This window comes from Solanum tuberosum, unplaced genomic scaffold (genome assembly GCF_000226075.1).
Source record: "Solanum tuberosum cultivar DM 1-3 516 R44 unplaced genomic scaffold, SolTub_3.0 scf00038, whole genome shotgun sequence".
In the NCBI taxonomy this organism is placed as follows: Eukaryota; Viridiplantae; Streptophyta; class Magnoliopsida; order Solanales; family Solanaceae; genus Solanum; species Solanum tuberosum.
Window position 1 is genome coordinate 261,635 of NW_006238966.1, and position 20,129 is coordinate 281,763.

The 20,129-nt window shown below is 35.0% G+C and overlaps 1 protein-coding gene across 1 annotated transcript; it reads right to left on the bottom strand.

Annotated features, from left to right (window-relative positions):
• Positions 1–354: 354 nt before the first annotated feature.
• On the bottom strand, positions 355–20,000 carry LOC102596393 (ABC transporter B family member 26, chloroplastic). The gene is made up of 18 exons (XM_006343100.2): positions 19,493–20,000; positions 19,285–19,412; positions 19,159–19,201; positions 18,926–18,970; positions 18,696–18,818; positions 18,518–18,621; positions 14,037–14,091; positions 13,883–13,953; positions 13,638–13,740; positions 10,516–10,726; positions 7,968–8,041; positions 5,074–5,130; positions 2,517–2,591; positions 2,076–2,150; positions 1,716–1,997; positions 1,575–1,639; positions 1,444–1,504; positions 355–1,000 (listed from the first exon to the last, which is right to left on the bottom strand). Exons 1-18 carry the CDS (start codon positions 19,895–19,897, stop codon positions 920–922), a joined length of 2,058 nt encoding a protein of 685 aa, XP_006343162.1. The 5' UTR covers positions 19,898–20,000; the 3' UTR covers positions 355–919.
• Between the last annotated feature and the right edge of the window lie 129 nt (positions 20,001–20,129).

Genomic DNA, 20,129 nt, shown 5'->3' on the forward strand with positions numbered 1-20,129 from the left:
TAATAAATAAAAAGTAATTGAATAGTAATCAATATATATCTTGGGAATAATAAAATAATCAAAATAATAATCAACTAATTAGGAGAAAATCAAGGAGGAGATCATTTATCTTGTCAATTATAAATTACTGCATTTATGGAAAAGATATTTTGAGTAACGTGATGGAGGGGTGTGGGTTGACATGTGATAAGTTAAAAAATTCCTTAAAGGTGTAATTGATAATTATAAATTGATTATCTCTCATTAATATTATTTCTCTCACCTATTAATTATATAACATTATATAATATATAATAGTTAATAATATATAATTAATTAATATATAAATTAAAACTAATCTGTTAACACTTGTAATTAAAATGTTATAAGTAGTAATATAAAAAAAAAGATCTAAAAGTTGTAATATTAACCCTTAAATAAATAGATGTGTCGTGATTTTTCCAAACAAACATGCTTCTCTATCATGACAAGAGCTTGGGTTTTCTTTCAATTTCAGCTCTAGTAGATTGAACCAGAATGACATGCTATCGAGACATTTACATGGATCAACAGTATCGGCTTTGTCGTAAAAGTCTCTGCAACCCTTTGGACATGTTGTACATCACTCAAACCCCTTGACTAAGTTATACATTAAGCATCATCAAAACTCAAATTGTTTATAGCTTTGGCCAGTGATGCAGCAAAATCTTTGAAGCTAACCTGCTCGCTTGAGAAAATTTGAGATGGTCCAACTGCAAGATCTGCAACTAATCCCATATTGTCTGTCCTCTTCATTCAGAAGGTTCTATCTAATCTAGTGCATAGGCATTGCTAAATTTGCTGTGTAAAATAAAATATACCAAGCCATCTCTAGTGTCCAATCAGGAACTTAGTAGGCCAAAGAATCGACCAAACCTTTATGTCGGTCAACTGCAAGAATTCATGCCACAGCATCAGCCTGTCTTCTGGTTAATCGAGCATACAAGCCATCATTGAGGAGAAGCTCTTTGTGGCTACCCATCTGAATGTAGCAAAAGTAAGATCATCCAAGTCAGAGATTACTAGATTGATTAAATCCAGACGACATACTACATGACCGAAACTTAATTAAGCATTAGGCAGCTCTAATTTTTAGTATAAGATTAAGGTAGATATGAATAAGAATGTGAACCTCCAGGTTGCAAGGTTTCACACTTCAGTTTCAACTTGTTAGATACTAAATGGACAACTATAGACTAATAGCCCTTTTGTTTACAAGTACACAAACTTTGGCGTCATAAAAAAATCCAGAGTAGACCACTCCCATGATGGTAAATGCACTGGTCGTATTGGTTGCTTAATGTGATGCTGCTATGTTAGAACTGCACAGAGAGCAAAGAACGGTCGAAACAAGAAAGGAGACTGAATGACGTTGTGATTATTAGCTGCTCTCCCTATGATATGTTTAAAAGCCATAATATCTACCTCAACAACTTTTCCGCTTTCCAGCACAACTATTCTGTCAGCAGCTTGTATTGTCGAAAGCCTGTAGATAGCAGTTTACCAGTGTTACAAGCTAGTATTCGGTTCTGCTGAAAAGAACAAAGACAACTCACCGGTGTGCAATCACAATGACAGTTCTCTTTGAGTTCAGTTCTCTTCTGACAGCACGAAGCACACCCTATGGGGATTGAAAATGCATATTTAGTATGCAATTCAACAATCTCTATCAGTTAAACGACTTTTAGAAAATTTACCTTAATGTTGTGTTCACTCTCTGCATCTAGAGCACTAGTGGCTTCATCAAGTACTAAAATATCTGGATCCCTAAGAATGGCTCTAGCAATTGCGATTCGCTGCTTTTGGCCTCCACTGAGCAAATCATTATCAACAATTGTGTGGTAGCCATTGGGTAGAGATGAAATGAAATCATGGGCAGCGGCCTCCTTGGCAGCCCATTCCACATCTTGTTGATTGACATCTCTACTACAGCCATATCTTATGTTTGAGCTGATATCCATGCGGAAAAGTCTAGGTTCCTGTTCAAAATATCTTAGTAACATAATATTATAAAGCCATACAAAACTCAAATTAGGATAATAGTATATGAGGCTAACCTGCCCCACATATCCAATTCTTTCCCTCAACCACTTGATGTTCAAATCTCTAATCGGGTAGCCATCAATGCATATCTTCAAATCCAAAACAAGTAGTTAGGAAAAGAAGTTCCTTTTATTTGAGAAAGCAAGGTGGAACAAAAAGTCACTGCTTTTCTCAAGGCTTCTTATTAGTATGATCTAAGCATCTGCAAATTCCTCAAGAAGGGTCAATTTTGTATATTCATAAGGGAAGCTCAATGCACGAAGCATCATGAGTTCACATAGGGTACTGGGAAGAGTGTGTAATAAGGCAGCCTACCCTGACACAAGCATCAATGGCATTCCACTACTCAAACGGTCAAACCCATGACCTAAGACAACTTTACCATTGAGCTCCCTTTTGTTTTGTATTTTCATAGTTCAACAATATATTATTATATCAAACATGACAAGAATTACCTGCCCACTTGTTGGCTCATACAGCCGGAGGAGAAGATTCACCAGAGTACTTTTTCCGCTACCACTTAGGCCAACCTAAACAACAGATGACATTCACTTCTCAGTCATGTTTCAAATTAATGAATAGAGAAATAAAAATATACACAATTCTATACCCCTAAAAAATAGTTGGGATACACAAATCTATTTAATTCTGACGGCGCACATATATTCGTTCTATTCTAATCCTATCCTTTACTTGTTTTTATGTGGTTCTGTGTATTCGATTGTGATCATATGGAGGAGCGCTTTAGAGAGTAAGGGGTTTTAGGCTAAGTAAAGTAGTACAAGTTTAGACATCATGGGAAGAGTGAAATTGAGGCAAGACAAGACAAGATTGCGGTGCCAAAATGAAAATGAATTTAGATATCTAGACTCGTTTCAGAAGAATGGAATGATAGATGAAGATGTTAATGTAGAATTAAAACAAGATGTTTTAAACGGAGAAGTGCTCTTGTAGTGTCATGTATTAGAATGGTGCCTACCAAAGTGAAAGGTATGTTCTACAGAACAATTATAAGACCAACAATGTTATATGGTAGTTAATGTTGGAACATTAAAACAAAACTCAGTTTCAAAAACTGTTGGGCTGTTAAAGTCAAATATATCTTAAAGTTACCAGTTTTTAAAAAAAGTCCAATAAATCCATGAGATGATTGTTGACTAAGATCGATGTGTAGAGTCATATAGGATTAGATAAAATTAAAAATGATCACCTTCACCGGAATGTTCAAGTAGTACAGATTGACGATAAAACGAGAGAAGGTTGTTTAAGATTGTATGGTCATATCTTGTGTTGGCCTATAGCTGCACTAGTCTATATGTATGGTAAGTTAAGGTGTTAAGAAGAGATGAAGTAGAGTCTTCAAAGACCTACAATTTCTTGGAATCAATAAAGACTTAGCTAAAGATAAGGCACAATGGAAGAAAAAAATTGTAGGAGTGATATCTACTAGTTGGAAAATAGGTTTTAAAGCATTTTGACCAAGCTTCCGAAATTTGTTTATTTTGAAATGTGTATTTTGTTCAAAGTGCTTTTAAAAAAAGTACTTTGGAAGAGTAGCAGGTTATGTTTGGCTACTCAACTGGGAAAGTACTTTTGGCAATATTAGAGCAGCAATTTGTGCTTTGCCCATGTTCCAAAAGTGCTTATGGGGAAACTACTTTTTATAGCTTCTGCTACTACTCAAAATCACTTATTATTTTCCTAAAAGCTTAGTCAAACACCTCAACCTTTTAAAATAAGATGTTTTTGGGGAAAAAAACACTTTTGACTTTCCAGAAGCTTGTTTGGTCAAACAGGCTATTAGTTTGGTTAGTACGTTGATTTTGAACCTATTTCTTTTCTATGAGTATTTTGAACTTATCATAGATTTAAATGTCAGTAAAAATATGGAGATTTTTTAATATATTATTATTATTATTATCATTTATGTATATTTAATTTACTTTTACTTTTTATTATATTTGGAATGATGATGATATGAGTTGAATTTAAATGGAAAAAGATGTGATCAATGAGGATTCATAGAGGCGACCTCAACTTGTTTAAGATTAAGGTGTAATTGTTGATATTATTGTCACTGAGGAAAGAAACTTTTACTTTTTATTATATTTGGTATGATGATGATATGAGTTGAATTTAAATGGAAAAAGACATGATCAATGAGGATTCATAGAGGCGACCTCAACTTGTTTGAGATTAAGGTGTAATTGTTGATGTTATTGTCGCTGAGGAAAGAAAATAAGGAATTTTTAGGGAGAAGAATTTGGCCCTGACTGATAAACTAACAAAAGGAAAATGAAATGCAACTCATCCATGTAAGACCAGGCATAGGCCATAGGTGGAGTTTACTAGCACATAGGTAGTCTAAGTTCCTAAAAAAGGGAGTCTCTGACTTCCCCTTAGCTATTCTCTGAGCTTGCTTTCCAGTCTATCTTCAAAAGTAGAGAAGGTTTTGTTGATGTAGGATAAACAAATTCATATGATGCATGCTTGAACTCGTTCCCAAACATGTAATTGGACTAAGTAACCTGGAAGTTACTATACAAACCGCAACCATTTTGTGCCACACCCTTCTGGCCATAATAGACAAATTACCTGCTTCTCAAGAAATTATAAAGGAACAAATTTAATCATGAGGATCATAGAGGGAAGCAATTCCACAATTCCAAAAGAAGGGGTAAAATGATAATACCTCTGTCCCTTTTTATGTGAAGGTGTTAGAGGAGACACAAAGTTTAAGAAAGAAAGGCTTTTGAAACTTGTAGCCTTAAGCATGTCATAGTTTTTTGTGGCAATTCTCGTTAAAAGCGTAAATTGAGAAGTTTAAAGCTAAATTATTTTTAAATATAGAGTTGTCTTTTTTTGGAGCAGATTAAAACAGAAAGTGTCACATAAGATGGGACAACGAGATTATGTCATTTGATCTTAGAAGTTGCATGCATAAATATGGAATTTAGCAGCTAGAATAAAATTCGGATATTCAGATTGGCAGCCCGAAATTAAAGAACTCACAAGTGCTACTACTTCACCGGGATGCACCACGAAGTTAATATGTTGAAGTACCGGCACCTGTTCCGTAGGAAAAATGTAAGCTTTTCTAATTGTAGCCTCGAAATTCTGTATTCTAGAATAACTAAAAAGAATATACATGAAATCAACGATAAAATGAAACTATAAAGAAGTTGTTCACAATCAAAATATCAACAGCTTCATACTCAAAATCTTCAAGTGACCAAAGTATAGTCTGAGACAAGGAAATTGTGCATACAATTGTTAGACAAGGTAGGCAGTGGCAACATAACTACCATATCTATGCACTGTAATTATTTAAGTTCATGTGTGCATTCATGATGACAACCTATATAAGAACTGCTGGATGCAAAATCAACTTCAACAGGCTACAAAAGATGCTTTACAAGAAAGAAATGAATAAAGGAATGGGAACTCTAATTTTAACCAAAAACATGCAATTTATGGGTAGTCAAACATTTCCAATACCAGTAAGCATGAAGTGACCAGCAGTGTAAGCCTTACATAGCATCACTAATCTCTGAGAAAGAATGATGATGCCACTTCCTTTCGGGTAAATTGGTTTTTTGTGGTCCTTAACAAATTTGTTTTTAGTTTACGTCCTATTTACCAGAGATCTTTCCTTTTACACATAAGAGATTTGAAAAAGGTCATTTTCTCCCATTCAATTTTGTAAATGGCCATAGGAGGCAAGTTGGTTTTTAAACAAAGGAATTAGGGAAATAACGAAGGAAAATACTGCAATGTTGTCAAAGGAAATTATTGAATTAATAATTCAGACACACATTTATAGCTTTAATTTCTAACTAAAACATAGAAAAATATGCTACTAACTTATCTACAAATATCAAATAACAAAGAAAGAGGAAACTAACTACTAAATTCAAGCCACATAGGACACTAATAAAAGTAACTTGAAATCCTAGAAGCTGGTTGCTGATAAACTGAATTTCTGCAAAAAGTAATCTTTTAGAGATAATGCAGCTAGTTGTTTTATTTCTGCACTATCTTGAGACATATTTTCAACACTCCTTGGATCCTGAATTATAGATTGGAGTCTTGGCTGGAACTGACCTTGTGAATGAATTTGTCAGTTTATCTTTGGTCTAGTAGCTAGCTTTGATCCATGTATCCAAGTTGCAGCACTTGAATATCAACAAATTCTGGCTTATGTTCATCTTCTTTAGGATAAAATGAAAAGTTTCTACCTCTCCTTTCAACTCATAAAATCTCCAGCTTAGTGGAATTAAAGATTCAACAATACTTGTCTCAGATAAGAATTTAAATCCTTTTTCCATCCACTAGCCAACACTCAAAAGATTTTTATCAATAGCAGGCACGTAAAAGACATCTGAAATTATTTTTGTACATGAACTCTTTAAAAAGATTTGTGACATATATCATGTGGTTTGTAAAACCACTTTCAATCAATCAAAAATTAGACTTCTTGGTTGAAAAACATGTTGCCACAAATAAGTGGTCATCTTTTTCTTCCTCATTGGTGACTTGGACATCTGCTTCATACTTTTGAGATTTGTTTTTGCAAATCACAGCTTTATGACCAAGCGGGTTGCAGCTTTTTCATTATGCATCTGGCCTCTTCAAACAATTAAATGGAGGATTACCTTTTTGCCATAGTGCTGACAAGGTGGGTAAATTTTTCCTTGCATTATTACCTTTGCTTTGAGTCTTGTGGTTGGCCTCCAAGGCTCCTTCAACAATACCACCTTGCCTAATAAGTTTCCTTTGCTCTTGTGCCTACAACGTATTTAGCAATTCTTAAGGTAATCCTGGACAGATCTTTTGTGATTTTCAAGGTAGTTATGGATACTTTGAATCTTTCAAGCACTCAAGAATTTTTTCAACAATTCTTGAATCTTTAAATTTTGTGTCAAGCAATGTTACCTTGTTGACAATGCCGAGAAGTCGGTTTGAGTACTCTTTAACGGTCTCAGATTACTTCATCTTTTGCAACTCAAATTCCCTTATTAAATTCAACACCCTTCATGCCTATTATTCTTTCATCTCATGTGTATTCTTTCTTCAAATAATCCCAAAAAATATTTGTTGATTTGAGAGTCATAACTCTTCTAAAAACTGTTGCAGACACCCCAGCAAACAGAGTTGCTTTCTCCTTTGATTTACTAATTTTCTTTTCCTTTTGGCTTTTGATCCGGGCCACCGTGAGATTATTGGGCAACGGAAGAACATCATAATCCTCTTTCACAGCCTCCCACAGAGCTAAGACCTCAAGATAAGTCTTCATTCTTACTGCCCAGAGTTGGTAATTCTCCCCATCAAAGACAGGAGGAGCTATTTGGGAAAAACTATTTTTGGAATCCATCTCACTCACAGGTCCCTCAAGAAAATGGCTCTATAAAGTAGTGCAATGTTGTCAAAGAGAATTATTTTATTAACAACTCAGAGACATACATTTATAGCTTTAAATTCTAACTACAACATAAAAAACTATGCTACTAACTTATTGGCAAATTTCAAATAACAAAAAAAAGAGGAAACTAACTCCTAAATTCAAGCCACATAGGACTCTAATAAAAATAATTTAAAATCCTAAAAATTTAGTTACTGATAAATTGAATTTCGGCAAAAGAAATCTTTTAGAGATAATGCAGCTTAGCTGTTTTATTTCTGCAATATCATGGGACACATTTTCAACAAGACCATTTCCCTCTTACAAGAGGCAAAGACAGAGAACATGAATATTTTAATCTTTTATCAGATTAAAAAGTTCTACTAATACACAGATGAAAATAAGAAAAGGTTTTAAGTGTTAGAGTGTATTCGAGTTTCGTCAAGAGGAATAGTTGTTCTCGGATAATGAGCCACAAGCTGAGAGATCAAAAAGATTAGTATACCTTAACTCTTGAAGGATAGTAGAAACTAATATTCACAAATTCAATGCGTCCTGCTAATCCTTCCAACTTGGCTCCTACAACAATCCACAAAGCAGGATGAAAATATGCAGCATTTGGGAAACATTCTTTTCAGAGTATGTGTTGCACAAATGGAGCTATTTCAGTTTATATAAGTTAACTTCGTGCTGCACTTGAAAGGCAATTTACACTTCCGATCAAAAGTTTTTATTTAGGTATGTTAAACTGTCGGCAATAAGGTTTGGATGAAACTTTGCATCAAAGAGCAATTAACGTCCTTTATGAGCAGAAGTAAAGTGATTGTACACTCTATCCATCTATAGTTGAGAGCACTCGTTTTTATGAACCCCTAAACAATCTGTACCTCTATACCAAACCACTGCTTCCCCCTTCACCCCCATGATATACACATCGTCACCTTTGAAAAACATCTTCCATAAAAGTCATGTCTTAGAAAAGATGGACAAATTTCATAAAGCTTCTCTAAGAAACTTAAGCCTACAGAGGGAATTTATGGTATTTGTTAGGAGTTAGGACTCATCCCTCAAAAGTATTCTATTTGCAGCATTGGAAAACAATTTCCTATAACTGAAATACTGAAGCATAAAATCATTCTTTCAACATGAATGGACCCTCTGGAGAAAGCCAAAGGATGAATGCACTCCTACATAGGTGAGTCTATTTTGTGCCTAGTTTCAGTTTACATATACTTTGGGCATTAGAAGATTCAGATTGCCTGAGGGATATGCAGTGTACTAAGGGGTCGTTTGGTAGAAAAATAAGTAATGCAGGGATTAGTAACGCAGGGATTAGTAATGCAGGAATTAGTAGTGCAGGGATTAGTAGTACATGATGTATTTTTTATCAAGTGTTTGGTTCATTGCTTCTGACCTCATTTTGTATTTGGATTAAAACTCTACAAAAAGCTTCTTTCCAATTATACCCTTGCATTACCCTTCGGGGTGGCCCAGTGGTTTGAGCTTGGGACTTCCATGTTGGAGGTCTCAAGTTCGAAACCCCTTGCCAACGAAAGCAAGGGGTTTGCCTTCTGGGTCGAGCTCGTTGCACCGGGCTTGCCTAGTGCGGGTTACCTCTCCTATGTGGTTTGCGAGTTATTGCATAGGAGTGGGGGTTTTACCCTATGCACACCCAAAGGGTAGCGGCTGCGGGTTTCCCTTGTCATCAAAAAAAAATTATACCCTTGCATTATTATGAGATTTTCTATTTTATGTAATCAGTCAAGGTAGATAATTGCTAGACAATATTATATTTTTATGGCCTTCTAAGTAGCTAGGAGAAGAACAATTTTGTCATGTTTGCTATTTTCTCACTAGAAATATTTGAGGGCAAACAATTGTTATCTTAATAAATTAATCACTTAAAAACATCAATTTTCAATTTAAAATAGATAGACCATCTACTTTAAAATTGAAAAGACGGTAAACAATAGTAAAATCGAATGACATCTACATTTACATATAAAATTTGCAAGTTGTAGTTTTAATATGTATGCAATTTATAAATTGTTCAAAATACATACAATTAGAAACCACATATAAACCAACAAATAATATATTCAATTAAGATCACAAACGTCATGTGGTGATATATTTCCCTTTCAATTAGTAAATGTTAAACGACTCACATTTTAAATATTGTATTGATATGTATTGCAATTATTTATTAACAAGCAACTCTCTCTAAATAATAAAACTTGTAAGCTAATTTATTTAAATAAATTTACTAGTACAAATATAAAACATAAAATCAAGAAAATAAATAAAATGATTTGAGGGATATTTTTGTGTTTACATAGATAATCTCATGGTATTAAATCCAATGTATTACTAATACCACCACATGGAAGGTATTAGTAAATACCTCCTATAATACCATGTAGGGTGTATAACTAATCCATGGATTAGTTATACTTAGGCCCAAAAATTCTACCAAACATAGTACTAAATAATACCATGCATAATACATGGACTATTTCTCCTAATACCTCCTACCAAACGACCCCTAAAAGTACTGTTAAAACCAATTAATAGCTAAAATTTTATAACTGAGACAATGTAGCCAACAGATTATAAGCAACCAAAGGAGTTAAAAGGGAAAGCATAACAAATGAAGAACAAGCATTGGAAATTCCAATCCAAATGTGCAAAAAAGTGACATTTTAAAATAATTGTACTACAAAAAATCAATGTGAAATTCCACATCGTAGTTTGTCTTTTGAACCATCTCAAGATAATATCCCTTTCACAAAACAGAATCAGTTATTACTTTCTTTTTAATGCTATATCAACTGAAATGTTCTGTTCTCATCACATTTTAAATGTTTAAACATACAGGACTCCAAAATCTAAACAACAAAAGACAAAAAGGTTTATACATTTATTTCTTGCTACCATTACAGAATGTATTTTTAAACTTATTGGGTGAATATGTCCTGTCCCACCAAGATACTCAATATAAATACAGGGTGTACATAAGTGAAACAAGAAGCTAGTTTGGAAAATACTTTTACCTTTGTCAATGAATTTACCACTAGAACCGAGATCCATTAATTGAAAAACCTTCTCACTTGCCCCAATAGATTGCATCAATGACGAAAAATTGTCCCCTACCCACCATGTAGAATAAATCAACCATTCACTGTATAATACGAATTTGGTAAGTTGTTCTGCTGTAATATGACCAGCCAGGATAGATATTCCTCCTACCAGCACAGCAATAACCTAAAAAATTCAAAGCATAAAATTGGAGTTCACTTTAAACAATTAACTGGAAAACCTTATTTTGTATTTCAAACAAGTAGAATCTGCAGATGATGATAATGAATAAGTCTCTAATTGAAAATTAGAAGCATCTATCATCTCTTTCTATCGTCTATCGAGAACCATTCAAATGAAATTGTTTTTGTTAGAATCCTGTGAATATTTTTGAAGGCAGAATACATAGATAGACATCTTAACTTGGAATCTTGGACTCTACTTGCAGTTGAACACCCCAACTTCCATTGTGACCATCTAGACACTTCAACTTAACAAAGGTGCATCCCATGGAAATTTAAGCGCGTGAAAGCCCTAAAAAGAAATTGTTTTATATTTTCCATGTGGACCTCACTTTCTTCTTCCCCATTAAACAAATAGCCATCACCACCCTCACGCCACCACCCCAACAAGGACAACACTAAACTCACCCTTAAACCCACAATTCTAATAGCCATGGATACCATTTGAATTTCCTCCTTGGAGTAATTGTTTCAAGCTGACTAGTGGGTCCTCCTAATCACTGGAAATCGACCGGAGAAGGGTTTGATCAGAGCCGGCAAATTCAGGCAACAAATTATCCAAATCTCCAAATCCAAGAATTAACTCTAGCGACTGAAATCTAAACGGAGTGTCAAAAGAAAACCTCAATTGGAGAACCCAACTTGAACTTGAACAGAGAATCAAAGTAGTTTGTCGAAAACCTCAAGAAAATGACGATATTAAGAAAGCATAGCCCTGAGTTCTTAGAGTAAGAATTCTCAATTTGGGGGACGGATAACAGTTCGTTTTAGCTGAAAAATAGGCATGTCGCGAGACTGCTCGCAACCTACTCATACAAGAACATGTTTCATTGCGTATTTGGGGGGACACTATACTCAGATCTTGTGATATGATTTACCGTATGACTTCTTCCACCATTTAAAATCAGATTCCACACTTTGTTTTGTTTTCTCAGCCACCCTTGTTTTTTCTTTCACCATATGTCTTTTTGGAAGCACTTGTTTGTCCATAAGACCACTCCAGGAAACGAAAAATTGGCTCATTGTGCTCAAAAATGTGTATTTCTTGGTTTCTTAAGGGTACATAAGCGATACTGATGCTACTCACCTAACCTCCAGTGGTACCTTATGTTCGCCAAAGCTACTTTCTTTAACGATTACCCTACTTTACATCCTCCTCTGCTGAACATCTAGGCATTTATGAGGTTTTACAAATTCTATTTTTTGGGGATTCCGCCATTGTCTTTCCTTCCACAGCTCCACCTCCACCACTTTTGACTTATCATCGTCGACTACACCCTTCATCTTGCCTAGACAATTCACACCCAACACCAAATTCTTTGCTTGATGCAGACTTGTCTTCACAAAGTTCTTCCATTACCCCTTGGAAAGGTATTTGTTCTACATGTAACCCTAATCATATCTATATTTATCTGAGTTATCATTGTTTATCACTAGCTCATTATGTCTTTATATCATCTATTTCTATTCCACAGACTACAGGTGAAGTCTTTCTCACATAGGCTGGCGACTAGCTATGATTGAGGAGATGTATGTCTTATACTTTAAGGGTACTAGGGAGCTCGTTCCTTTGCCTCCGGATAAGTCTATAGTTGGTTTTCTTTGGGTATATGCGATAAATGTTGGCTCTGATGGACAGGTTGATCACCTAAAACATGACTAGTTGATAGCATCCATGTCAACCTACTTGCAGGGGCGGAGCTACGTGGTAGTCAGGGGGTTCAGCTGAACCCCCTTCACGGAAAAATTACACTGTATATATAAGGTTAAATCTTTATTTTAGGTATACATATTATAAAATGAAATCGCTCAACAGACTTGAAGCTTGGTTCAGCGGTCAAGGGGGTTCAAATGATGCCAGAGGTCTCGGGTTACATTCCCGATCACAACATTTTTTAAACTTTTATTTCCCTTTTTTTATGTATGATTATTACCCACGTGCCACAACAATCTTACAAATGGATACAAATTCTTGTGAATCGTGAAGCATTAATAAAAGTAAACTCCCTCACTTAATTCTGTCTTCTTTGTTTTATGCTTAACTATGGTAAAGTCTTTTTTTTTATTTGTTTAAACATGTCAAATTTAATTGTCATAACATGTTTGAACTTGTAAATTTTTTTCTCTACACAATATTTAAGTTTATAAAATGAATTATGAGTTGTATATGTAGCAAGCTCGATACATATGATTTTTATGAACCAGCTTAAGTGGGAATATTAGAATCCAAAAATATTCTAGAAGAATTGTAAATATAGGAGTACAACAATAGTATACTCAGTGAGATTCCACAAGTGCTGTATGGGAAGAGTAGAGTGTATACAGACCTTACCCCTATCTAGTAAGGTAAAGAGGTAGTAAGGTAAAGAGGTTGTTTCTGATAGACCCTCAGCTCAAGAAAAATATTTCAAAACAGGTTTGAAAAATACAAGGTGAAAGAAGCTCGGATGGAAATACTAAGAAAGGAGAAATATTGACAACAAAATAGTAAGATAAGCAAACAAAAGAACAACAGTAATGATAAAATTGAAGAATAAGATAATAATAAAATAATAATGATAATACAATATAAATATAGTAGATTGCTTGATTTACTCTTATTGTAATTATGTAGTGATTTTCTTTCCTTTTTAGCACATGTAACAGTTTTTTAAACCCAATTGCTTGAGGGAATAATCAAGTCATATTCTCTCTTATTTCTCTTCCTTTTCACAGCATTCAGAACTTAGCACCCTGATATTTGAAAGGTTTTTATGACAAAAGTTCTTCATTTATTAACTCAAGGGAAAAAAAAGATGGAAGGTACGAAGGGTGAAGAAAGATACTCCAGTGCTAAACAATGGAAAGAGTTTAACCTGAGTTGAGTGATAGAGTGTGTTGAAGCTAAAGTTCCAATATCCATAAGCAGCACTTTGACGCAAGGTTATATCAGCTAATTTCCCCATCCACCGTGCATACCTGTTCTAGAAAATGGTTATTTTCGAGTTCTTGTAAATACTAAAAAACTGCATGTAATTGTATTTTGCATATGTTCATATGTTTACTCCTGACAGTATTAAACTAAACACAAAAGGAAAAGATCCCTTCTTCGAGTAGTTACCTTTGCAGTTCTTGTTCCTCAGTTCCATATACTCGTACAGTCCTCATGAGAGAGAATGTCTCTTGAGCAACCTATGTCACATCAATGGATATAATTGAATATTAAACTTATAGCTTATCGGGATAAAATGGACCAATCAACTTCTTAAGATTACTTCATTTGCACAAGCAGTGTACTCCTGAATTAGCTTAGCTGCTTTCTTCTGGTATCTGTTAAAAGAAACAGGCACAAAGAGAGAGAGTTAGAAGAAGTAGAAATCATAAATTGCACCAAGTCTCAAGTATAAGTTTTCTTCACCTACTTGAACAAAGTATTCTAGTAGACTCATTTGCTACTAAGAGAGGGTAGCATAATTTATCAGTTACGCTAAATAAAAATGTGATTTAAAGAAGAGAAATCAATACTAAAGTCTCAAGTTTGAAACCCCTTGCCAGCGAAAGCAAGGGGTTTGCCTTCTGGGTCGAGCTCGTTGCACCGGGCTTGCCTAGTGCGGGTTACCTCTCCTATGTGGTTTGCGAGCTATTGCATAGGAGCGGGGATTTTACCCTGTGCGCACCCAAAGGGTAGCGGCTGCGGGTTTCCCTTGTCATCAAAAAAAACTAAAACAAGAATTCACATCATTGTGGATGGTAAGTACTCCATGTTCACCAAAGACCAACTTGGCCCTTTCTTTTTGGGGAAAACCGAGAATACTAATTACTCCAAGGACAAGGATGAAACTTTGGAAGCACCAAGAAGGCCATTCACAAGGTCTCTAGCTAAACAGATGCAAGATAAGGTGGCTGGACTTCAATGGGAGATTAAAAAGGTACTTATTGTGGAAGAAGAGCTCAAGTCTTGTGGAGAGGAATTGGCTACGAGCTACACTTATTTTATGGTCTATGTCCAACATGGGCTCCAAGAACTAGCCAAGTGAAGTGCCTAAATTTAATCAGCCCACAGAGGGGCCAACTTGGTGCCCAAAATCAGTCCAAAAGGGAGGAGGATTCACACCCTAAGACGTGGAAGGAGCGGCTAAAGTTTCCTAATTTTTGTTTCTAGATAGCTATGGACAATTTAAATGCTTTCCTAGTTTCCTAGTCAAAGTTTCCTTATTTCATTTTAGGAGTTATTCACATGTTTTTCAAGTTTACTATTCAAAGTTCCCTTATGTCTGTTCATAGTTAGGTTTAATTACTTTTCCTTTACCTAAAGGACTTGTTATCCAAAGTAGTACAGGATTTGAATCATAACCCTCTTGGGAGAGTGTTTCAGATTGTTTCTTGATTTGAAACAGAAGAGCATGTCTGACTCAGGAGAGACTGAAAAAAAGAGGATTTCAGATTGTTTCTAGGTGCTTCTTTTGCCATGAGAAGGAGGAAACAAACAATCATTTGTTCCTTCACTGTAGAGTGACTTCCCAGATATGGTATATGCTTCAAAGCATTATTCAAGATCCTTGGGTGGTGCCTGAGCATACTGCTGACCTACTAAACTGTTGGATGAGAAGAGGGGGGAGTAAAACACAGAAAAAATGGTGGAATCTAGTTCCATCTTGCATATGGTGGTCAATTTGGAAGGAAAGAAACAATAGGTGCTTTAAGAATACTACTAACCCAATGCAGAAAGTTAAAGAAAACTGCATTAATACTCTATATTTTTGGTGTAAAGAAGAGGGTATATATGAAGTAGATCAGTTAGTAGGATTCATAGGCTCTTTGTAATCATGACTATTTGGCCTTTGAATGTTTTTTTTGTTTGGTTGCCAGCAAAAAAAGATTCTATGTCCATAGATGAGTATTTTGAAGTTATGGATATGACTATGATCCAAGCTTATTATAATGAGAATGAAGAAACCACTATGGCTAGATTCCTTAATTGTTTAAAAAGAGGGATAGCTGATGGAATAAAATTACAATATGTAAACTCAGCTGAGTTAGTAAAATTGGATGTAAGAATAGAAAAGAAAAATAAAACAAGGTAGGTCATAGCGAAATCAACCTACTACTGCTCCAAGGAGGAATTGACTGAACAAGAAGAAAAAACTACTCCTAAAACTCAAGATGATAAAGGCTAAGGGAAAATTGGAGTTCAAGGATGGAGGTAAGCCTTTTAATTCTTGATCCTTTACTCCTTCTAGTTGTAACATTCGGTACTTCCGGGCTAAGTTTGAATTCTTTTAACGTGGGTTACTTAACCCATGCTCCGTAGAAAATCAATGTGCGTAGGTAAAAAGTCAATAATTATAGATTGGAATGGTAAATTTACGGATTTGGATTCAAAAGAAATTGAAACAATGAGCCCCCAAGGCCTAGCTCGAGTGGCAAAATGTGGAGGATTTGTGGCTTAGGTCGCAGGTTCAAGCCCCACATCATGCAAAGTGGAGAAGGGTAGAGGGGCGGGCCCATAATCCACCAAGTTAGAAGGCTATGATTGGTCCAAAGGGCAGGTCACAAACAGATTTCTCAGTTATCCAAAAAAAGGAAATTGAAACAATGCAAGTTCAGAAAATAGGGGCAAAATACAGCCAACATTGCAGCCACATAAGTGATATGTGGGCCGCATGTGGTGATGAAATGTTGAGCTTCAGTGATCGAGATGTGAAACCCACATACGGACCACATGCTAGACATGATTTGCATGTCATACTGTATGTGGAGTTCTGAGGATGTTGAAATTTCATGCTACAAGTGTTCATATGCGAAACAACATATGGGTCCGCATGTTACACCGTATGTTGAAGTCTAAAAATGGTCTAAAAATATGAGCTACTAGTAGTGCCTGCCCAAGGGTAAAGAAGATAAGGCGGCTACTTTAGGCCCAAAAGTTGGGCCCCAATTTTGTGTAATATAGTAGACTTTGAGGTTAAAAACACTGTACATAGAAGGTTAATAAAATACAGTTAAGATAATTTTTTTGATATTGATTAACATGTTTGACCTATAAATGGAAAAGGTTTTCAGTGAATGTAAACATCTTTTGTGTTAAAGAATGACAAAAGTCTCACATTGGTGATTAATGAGATAGGTGGACTCCTTATAAGGCTTGGACAATCCTCCTCGCTTTGAGCTAGTTTTTGGGGTGTGAGTTAGGCCTAAGACCTAATTTAGCATGGTATCAGAGCAGGGCCCATCTCACCCAATGTTGGGGGCCTCAAAATCAAAATTGCCCACGCATCAAATGCTAAGCACTGCGCGTAAGGTGGGGTGTTAAAGAATGACAAAAGTCTCATATTGGTTGTTGAGATGGGTGGACTCCTTATAAGGTTTGGGCAATCCTCCCCCCTTTGAGCTAGCTTTTGGGGTGTGAGTTAGGCCTAAGACCTAATTTAACATTTTGCTTTTAGGTAATTACTTTTTTGACAACTCTTACACTTCCTTCTTGATTTGAATCCAAAGCCCCCCACCCCACCCACCTCTTGTTTTACTTATGTATGCTGCAATTTAATTTTTATACTCCTTCTTTTCTTAATTTTTCCAAGCTCAAATATTGGTTAAGCTATTACATAAACTCCCTCCATCTCATATTAGTTGTCCATTTATCCTTTTACATACCCCTTAAGAAATCATTAATAAGAAGGATAGATTTACTAATTTAACACTTGAGAATTTTTTCGGAAGTTTACATATAACTTGTTTTCAGTTTAAAAAAGAATTAAATGTAAGGGTGAAAGGGAACAAATATAATAAATTCTATCTTGGTTTTGTAAATTGACAAGTAATTTGGGACAACTATTTATAGTAAGGTGGACAATTAGTATGTGACAAAGGGAGTACATAATATCCCGTTAAATATAAGAGTTGAAGAATGCCATTTAATTAAGGAGTTGATTTCTTTGATGATCAGTCAACTAGAAGTTACAGTCACTTTTCTACAGAGACACATTTCTTTTTTATTCCAATTTTCTTCAGTAAATATGACTTCCAAAAATAATAACTATTAGTTGAGTCATTATTTGAGAAATCACCTCTTTAGTGAAGGTATTGGGCATTCTTTTGATGTTTTCTCATGTTTCAAGTATTACAACAACTATGCTGAAGCAACTAATGGTTATATCTTGATATTAAGTATTCAACTTCTTAAATCTAAACTCATATTATTTTTCATCTAAAATTTATTATTTTATTTAGTTCTAACGACTTAGATCCTTTGCCTAATGTTGTTTCTAAAATTTTGCAGGATTATGTTGATGTCTTTCACAATGATATTCCTAAAGGTTTACCATCTTTAAGAGGAATAGAACATCAAATTTACTCATTGTCTGGATTTCAATTTCCTAATAGGCATGCATTATTACATTGAGACCTTATTTATAGACACTACATTAGACTTCTTTTCCAACTAGGACACTACATTACAATACTTGGAAAAGTAGGATTCTATATACTTTTCTTATTCCTATTCTTATACTTATTCTAAGTAGGACTATATACATTATTCTTGTTTCTATTCCTATTCTAACCATCTAAATAAGCTGGTCCTTACATTAACTCAAAGCAGTAGTGACCAAAAGTCTTTAGTAAGAACCATTATTCTTGGAACTTCTCATTTATAATAGATTAAAACCATGCATGTTCTACTGATTGTCTAACTCCATCTCGTAAATAAGATTCTAAGATATAATACTATACAAGTAAAACACCAAGAAAAACTTACTGGCCGTATAATAGCATTATCGTGAATAGTGCACAGCAGATAGCCAATGTGCACAATCCCAATGGCCAGGACAAAAACAACAAATAAACTAAAGCACCTGTTCCCTGAGAAGGATAAAAGTAAATTACCAACTCAAAAATGAACATCTGAAAACATTAGACATGTTAGGAAATTTTACCTGGAGAACATTGCGTAAAATCAGATTTAGGTCATTTCCAATTACACGAGACACTTGTTGACAATCTGCCCCTAGCCTACTTGTCAAATCACCAACAGTTTCAGAATCAAAAAAGGAAATATCCTACAAAAAAGGTAAAGCTACTTTTCATATAGAAGTGATGTCACTTGTTCCTTAGAGAAGCAAAGTAATGGGTTATTTATGTTTGAGCGAAATAGGATTCCTGAAACCTGAAGAAGAAGAGTGGAATATAATTTTTCCCTCATTCGCTTGACCTGCAAATGAAGATGAAGTACAAGGCAATTAAACAAGCTATCCTGTTTCTTGGAGACTTTTAACGTTAAAAAAATATTACTCGTATATATATATTTGATTAAATGGCTTTAGCAGTGAAGAAAAAAAAGATAAATTTTATAGGTGACTAAAAGCAGGATTTGTTTAAGTGAATAGAAACAAGACTGACCAGGATCATATTTGCGATGCCAAAAAGGCAACCTCGCACACCACTGGAGATGAAGAAAAAGAAAAAGAAAAATGTTAGAAGGAGGCTTCGAAAAATATATAGAAAAAAAGAAATAGTAGTGTTGACCTGCATATTGCGGAAATGATGCATAGCACAACCAAGATTCGCACATTCCGGTGGAACAGTGGGGTAGTGCTACTTTGTGCCGTAAAGATGGATGCTGTGAGAAAATGCGGTATAGAAATTTCTGATAACTGATGAAAGGAAAGGATTAGGATGATTTGAAAGCATTAGGATGATCATTTTGAAAGGGTTAGGAATTAGAAGAACGTACAGCAGTAACAATGAGAGCAGTAAAAGCAGCGAAAATGAGGAAACGATCTTCAGCTATCAATTCCCACATTCTGTTAAGAGCACGAACAACAGTCACAGGCTTTGATGTTCCTCCAACATCTACATCTTCTGATGAAAGCTTCCACCAATTTCCACCCGGAAATACATTTTTAATAAATTCCACCAACTTATTCCGAGAATCAACTTCATTTTCTGAGTATTCACCCGAGTACACGCATCTCAATCGCTGCTGCTGCTTACACAAACACAATTGGGTTTTGAATTTTGGGTTTGGGTTTAGGACCCTTTTCCAAACAATAATGCCCTCTCGATTTTGCCTTTTTCCTACACAATATACAATTCTTACTCGAGGTTGGAATTGCACACTTGACACAACCAATGCCATACTAATATATTAATTAACCCAAAAAAGAAAGAAAGAAATTCTTTCTTCGTTTTTTATGAATGATGATATGAATACTCAATTTTAGTCTCATGTTCAGATTTTATTTCTGAGGCTATCATCCACGCAAAACTATATTTATCAACCGTGGGGCCCACAATGTTGTATTTTCTTTTATTCATTTTTCTTTTTTTAGTTATTTGTATATAATAGCAAACTATTAATTCAAATTAAA

Coding starts and splice junctions, on each gene's coding strand:
- LOC102596393 (XM_006343100.2), bottom strand. CDS start 19,897: ATGGCATTGGTTGTGTCAAGTGTGCAATTCCAACCTCGAGTAAGAATT. Junction 10,727..13,637: donor CACTCTATCACTCAACTCAG/GTTAAACTCTTT, acceptor TGAATTTTTTAG/GTTATTGCTGTGCTGGTAGG. Junction 1,640..1,715: donor AGAGTGAACACAACATTAAG/GTAAATTTTCTA, acceptor CAATCCCCATAG/GGTGTGCTTCGTGCTGTCAG.